General features: G+C 37.0%; 1 protein-coding gene across 1 annotated transcript; it reads left to right on the forward strand.

Annotated features, from left to right (window-relative positions):
• The first annotated feature begins 383 nt into the window (after positions 1–383).
• LOC104887652 (WD repeat-containing protein VIP3) lies at positions 384–5,442 on the forward strand. The gene is made up of 2 exons (XM_010672335.4): positions 384–890; positions 4,618–5,442. Exons 1-2 carry the CDS (start codon positions 546–548, stop codon positions 5,242–5,244), a joined length of 972 nt encoding a protein of 323 aa, XP_010670637.1. The 5' UTR covers positions 384–545; the 3' UTR covers positions 5,245–5,442.
• The last annotated feature ends 714 nt before the right edge of the window (positions 5,443–6,156 follow it).

The raw sequence follows: 6,156 nt of genomic DNA on the forward strand, positions 1-6,156 counted from the left end.
ATGATAACATTAGAAATAATAATAATCATCTTACCAACAACAATAATAACAACCATAATAGTAACAATGATCAACTGATCTAAACTTATTTTTTCTGACATGATCTGATATACCCGCCACGTGGCAATGTCCCTTTAGTTGTTTCATTTCATGTTGATACATTAAAAAAATTAGAAACATATTTTATACCAGATTTGACCATTTGACCATGTGACCTCAAGTTAATATAGTAAAGTTCTAGCTAATGAACTAAGTAACATTAAATAGTCTCTTTTAACATGAAAATATTTTATACCAGATTTGACCATTTAACTCATGAAAATATTAATAACTAGTTAGTAAAAAAAGTTGAATTAATAGCCTAATTCCTAAAAACTTCCACTTTCGGACTTTCCCATCTTTTACATGTCGACCCAACCAAGCACATAACTGATAACACCGCTGTTCACTGCAAACTTGAAAAAGAGTGTGCTACTGCCTACTGCTACCTACATGAGCAAACTCATGCTCAAAATTGTTGTCAAAACTCAAAACAAAACAACACAATGAAACTAGCAGGTCTAAAATCCTTAGAATCAGCGCACGAAGACTCAATATGGGCAGCAACATGGGTTCCGCCGACCGACACTCGCAGTTTCTCTCTCCTACTAACAGGCGCTCTCGACGAGACAGTACGTCTATGGAAGGCCGACGATGATATCGTCTTGGAGCGCACAAATACAGGCCATAGCCTCGGTGTTGTCTCCGTTGCAGCGCATCCTTCGGGTGTAATCGCTGCTTCGGCTTCTCTTGATAGTTTTGTTAGGGTTTTTGATGTTGATACTAATAATACTATTGCTACTCTTGAAGCTCCTCCTTCTGAATCTTGGCAAATGCAGTTTCATCCTAAGGTATTGCAATTAAGTTCTTTTTTTAAAATCTTTTTGTTGGGTTTTTGTTATTTTGTTTAGTGTGGTGTTTAGATGAGTAATTGAGGTTGATTTTTGAGAATTGTTTTAAGAGTTTTGAGTTTTTTTTTGTATATGTGGAGTTGTTATTATTGTTGTTTTATGTGTGACGGAAACGATTTCTTATACTTTAGGACCCTGAGGGGTGTTCTTTATAGCCCGTTTGGTAGTTGGTTATATAGGGTGGTAATGAGAATAGATTTGTGTGTAAATTTGTGAACAATATCATTGTCCATTCCCATGGTAATTCTATTATCCTAAAGTGTTTAACTTTCCTTCTTGAATTTTCATTCCCATCCAATACTACCTTGTAGGTGGTAATGAAGATGTCTTCTCCTTGAAGACAAAAACACAAGTTTAGGGGTGAGATTGCTTGCCTATGGAGAAAAAATGCCTCCCCATGGAGATTTTAAGGGTGCTCCCTAATAAAATTACACTTAAAATTCATTCCCATTACCGCAGTTTGTTAACAACTACCAAATGGGCCGTTAGTGTAATGCTAGATGCGTAATTGAGGTTGATTTTTGAGAATTGTTAAGAGTTTTGAATTTTTTTGTGTATGTGGAGTTGTTTATATTATTGTTTTATTGTGTGACGGAAACGATTTCTTATGACGATTTATGTTAGCCGACCCTGGGACTGAGGGGTGTTCTTTAGTGTAATGCTAGATGAGTAATTGAGGTTGATTTTTGAGATAATGAACCGAATTTTGAGTTTATTTTTGTTTTTGGGGAGTTTTTATATTATTGATTTATGTGTGACGGAAACAATTTCGTATGAAGCTTTATATTAGCCGATCTCGAAGCATTTTGGGACTAAGGTGGTGTTGTTCTTGCTGGAGGTGTTGTTTAGTGTAATGCTAGATGGTAATTGAGGTTGCTTTTTTTAGAATTATGAACCCAATTTTGGATTTGCGTTTTTGGGTAGTTATTTTATTGTTTTATGTGTCACGAAAAAGATTTCTTATGACTGTTTATGTTAGCCTACTTTGAAGCATTTTGGGACTAAGGCTTTGTTGTTCTTGTTGGGTTGGGGACTTGGGGGGTGTGTGTATGTGTTGGTTGGTGTAATGCTAGATGAGTAGTTGAGGTTGATTTTTGAGAATCATGAACCCAATTTTGGATTTTCGTTTCTGGGCAGTTGTTTTTAGTGTTTTATGTGTCATGGAATGATGTTGCGTTAGCTGACCCCATACTATTTTGGGACTAAGGTTTTATTGTTGCTGTTTGTAATGTAGATATCATTTTACTTTTTTTTTGTTGGGATAGGTGGGAGTGGATTTAGGGTGGTGTCTGATGCCCAGATGAGTGATTGATTGTAATTAGTGGGGAATGAAAAAAATATTATGTTCCTTTTTTGTGGTAAGTTTTGTTTTTGGGGAGAGTTCGTTGTGTTTTTGTTTAGGGTTGACATGTGGGGAACTTAAGTCTTGAGAATTTTCATTCTGGATTCTTGTGTTTGGTTGTTTATAAATTGTTGTGAGCTCTGTATTTTTTTGTGTTTTTTGCAACTATTGTGGGTGTCATTTGCTGCTAAATTGAGGAATTGCTCTTCTGGCGAATTTTGAACAAGGAATGAGTGTGTTCTTGTAGATTTCTAGCTACTCAGATGATGAAACAAGTTGATTTTGGAAAGTTTTGGTTTTATGTGTTTTGCTAACCACTTATGGGTTTCTGTGTTTTTTCATTGCTGGGAGAGAGAATAATATGAAGCATGTGCATGTATACACATGAACAAATTCATTCTATTGCTGTCATCTCTAATATTAGACAATGAATTTATTGTGCCGTACAAGTATGCGACATGTATCTTAATGTCTTAAATGGATATAGATACTCGGTTTGATTTACTATTTAATGGAACATAGAATGTTTAGATAAAATCTGAGCTGAATTCTGTAAAACTAATCTGAACTTTTTAAAGAATCAGGAACTTAAGAATAGGATAAGATGGAAACTGTTTCAGAACATACAAATGTAAGAATTGCATATAATTAAGTAAGAACTTAGTTGCGTTTGGGAATCTTTTGGCGTGTAGTATGATATACAAGTCCAAATAGGATGTACACAAATGCCTTTCTTGGTAATAAAATTAATTCTACTTCAGGAAACCTGGCGTGATGATTTTCATTTTGTAGTAAATTGGTAACTTGTTTCTTTTTGGTCTTTCAGCATGGGGGTTGTGGGATCAGTCCTTACAAGATGAGGTGCATTTTGGTTTAGTTTGCCTTTATACTTCACTATCAATTGCGTCTGTGTGTTGCACAAATGCACATTGTTATGCCCTCTGGAAAATGAAAATGCATTTGGAAGATTAGGGTGAAGTATCCGGAACCAGTGATTTCTTTAATATTTCATGTAGTCACACTTTCACAGTGATTTAACGTGTTGCATACACTTGCCTGCTGAGTGAAATAGTAGTTCCTGAATTTTTCGAGTTTGTAATTAATTCAGGTATATTTTCGTATTCTGTTAGAAAGTTTGATCTTCAGCTATGTTACTACACTGACTGATGTGCTCTCATGGCTGACTGACTGATTGTTCCCAGTTTACGCCCATGTCTAGGCCTCAATGTTGTTGATCTTTTAGTGCTCGTGACTTGATGGTCTTGGTCTTATTGGCGATTTATGTGCATTGTGGTATTTTTTGGGATGATTTAGCACTCAGCACATTTTCCTGTAGTAGTTTACATCTGTATCTCTTCTTCTTCTTAATGCCATTTTTATCATTACGATTTACGACATTACGGCAATAAGAGTGTCCAACTGAAATAACACTCATTCCCTCCCTCAAACTTTCTTCAGGGCATATAATTCTTGAGAATTTTTTTCTATATTGATTAACAGAGGCACATTTATGAAGGCATTGGCGAGATATTGTTTAGCATTTTTATCCATTTTGTTCTCACGCTGTTCATTTTTGAGTTTGTGCTGTCCTTACACGAGCTCTTAACTGTTGTATTACTAAATCTTATTCTGTAAATATCTGGAGTTCATTTGCGTGACTTCTAGGCTCTAGCATACCCTTTCATGTTTTGGCAATAGCAATCTGGAAATGTTTTACATATGGAGGTCAAAGGGATAACAGTGCTATTCTGGAGCTTTTAGAAATGGCTTTAAGTGGTAGCTGCATGCTCTTTTGTACTGAATGTACAGTGTACTATATTAATCAGTTATATAGTATGAATTTCCTTTCTTCCTAAGGTTTCTTGTGGTACTTGCTAATGACTATGAACTCTTTTCCACTTTTTTGTTTCTGTGTAAATGTATGTACCCGTGCTTTTGTTCATCTTTCTTTCCCGTTCCTGATTTGTCTTTAGGTTCTCTATCGAGTACTTGAGTGATGTATAACTTCTACAAATAGCTACTTGCACGAAGTTAGAGATGTTACTCTAGCAATGTCATGAATGGTGATGAACCATCAAAAAACTGCACAAAGGAGTATTAATATAGGCCATTTGGCTGTTAACTGTCTTGGATGTGCAGTTGTATTTTTGTGTTACCTGTCTTGGATATGAAGTTGTATTTTTGTTGGTCTTTCCCCTGGAACCTGCTGTATAGGTTTCTGTATTACTGAATACCTCTGCATTTGCTAATTGCTATCAATCAACTTGAATTATGTTCTTCACTTCTTGTATCAATTTCACAATCTTATGCAACTTTTGTCATCAGGGAACTATGTTAGCAGTAGCTGGAGGAAGTAGCACTTCAATTAAGGTATGGGACACCGCAACATGGCAACTTGTTGCGTCACTACAAATCCCCCGTCCTGAAAGTAGCAAACCCAACGATAAGGTTGCTACCAAGAAGTTTGTCCTCTCAGTTGCTTGGTCTCCTGATGGTAGACGACTTGCTTGTGGCTCTATGGATGGGACAATCTCTGTGTTTGATGTGGCGCGTGCCAAGTTCCTCCATCACCTTGAGGGCCACCTCATGCCTGTTCGATCTATTGCTTACTCTCCTAATGACCCTAGAGTTCTGTTCTCAGGATCTGATGATGCCCATATTCATATGTATGATTCTGAAGGAAAGAGCTTGATTGGGTCGATGTCGGGACACTCGAGCTGGGTTTTGAGCATTGATCCTAGCCCTGATGGCGCAGCTATTGCAAGTGGATCAAGTGATAAGACGGTGAAGCTCTGGGATCTGAGCATGCGGGCAGCTGTTCAGAGCATGACTACCCACTCTGACATGGTCTGGGGGGTAGCGTTTCGACCACCTGGTGGGGCCGGGGTGCGGTCTGGTAGACTGGCAAGTGTCTCGGATGACAAAAGTATTTCGTTGTATGATTATTCTTAATATTGGTTTCTTCTCATAGAATGCTGAAAATTCAGGTTTTCTGTTTAAGATTACATGAGTCACCTGACAGACTTCTGGCAGTGCTCATCTGATATATTCACAGGCATGTTTATTAGAAGCTGGATTTAACTCTTTTTCTGGTTTTGTTCTGTTTTATGCTTCACTCTCTAAAAGATATTGGATCTTATCTTAACTTATCTTATTAACCCTTATTTATTGTTGGATAAGGTCCAATCAGGGTGAATTAAGTCTTCAGTCTTCACCATAAAGGAAAGAAAAGAATCAGGGCTGAGTGAAATCAAGTGTAACAAATTCAGATAATGCAGAAAATTAGTTACAAAGATACAACTCACAACCCATGGGAGGAAGGACTAGCCTTACTATGAGCCACAGGCCCACAATATTTCCCACCCTTTTAACATTAGAAGTAAAAATAGAGGAAAACCAAAGAGACAACTTACTAATATCTTCAACAATCAAGTTTTCATATGTTCTACCACCATTATTCTTTTGCATCTTCTTAATAACACCAACAGCCTCAAATTCCAAAACAACATATAGCTTATAAATAAAAAAAAGCCAAAAACATTGAAGTAATTTCGCCATTGCGCTGTATTAAGTTGAATGTAGATGCTGTTGTGAGTGAAGATGGTTGGGCGGGACCTGAGTCGTGACTCGGAATCACTAGGGAGATGTTATCTTTGTTGCGTCTCGCCAAATCGGGTGTGGTGGCCTGTTGCAATAGCCGAAGGAAAAAGCATTGTGTTTTGTTCTCAAATTTGCTTGTGCTCATGATCTGCAAGAAATCTTTGAATTTTGAATGTCATAATATAATTAATCGTCTTTCAAAGGGACCTATCTACTTCTCCGATCTTGATTCTATTCTGAAAGGTGCCTTATTGTTTAGCGAAT

The sequence above is a fragment of the Beta vulgaris genome, chromosome 2 (assembly GCF_026745355.1).
Source record: "Beta vulgaris subsp. vulgaris cultivar EL10 chromosome 2, EL10.2, whole genome shotgun sequence".
Classification (NCBI taxonomy): Eukaryota; Viridiplantae; Streptophyta; class Magnoliopsida; order Caryophyllales; family Amaranthaceae; genus Beta; species Beta vulgaris.

Bases quoted from the DNA above. Each gene is read 5' to 3' on its own strand.
- LOC104887652 (XM_010672335.4), top strand. From the start codon at position 546: ATGAAACTAGCAGGTCTAAAATCCTTAGAATCAGCGCACGAAGACTCA. The intron at 891-4,617 runs GTATTGCAATTA...TTTTGTCATCAG, and splicing joins AAATGCAGTTTCATCCTAAG to GGAACTATGTTAGCAGTAGC.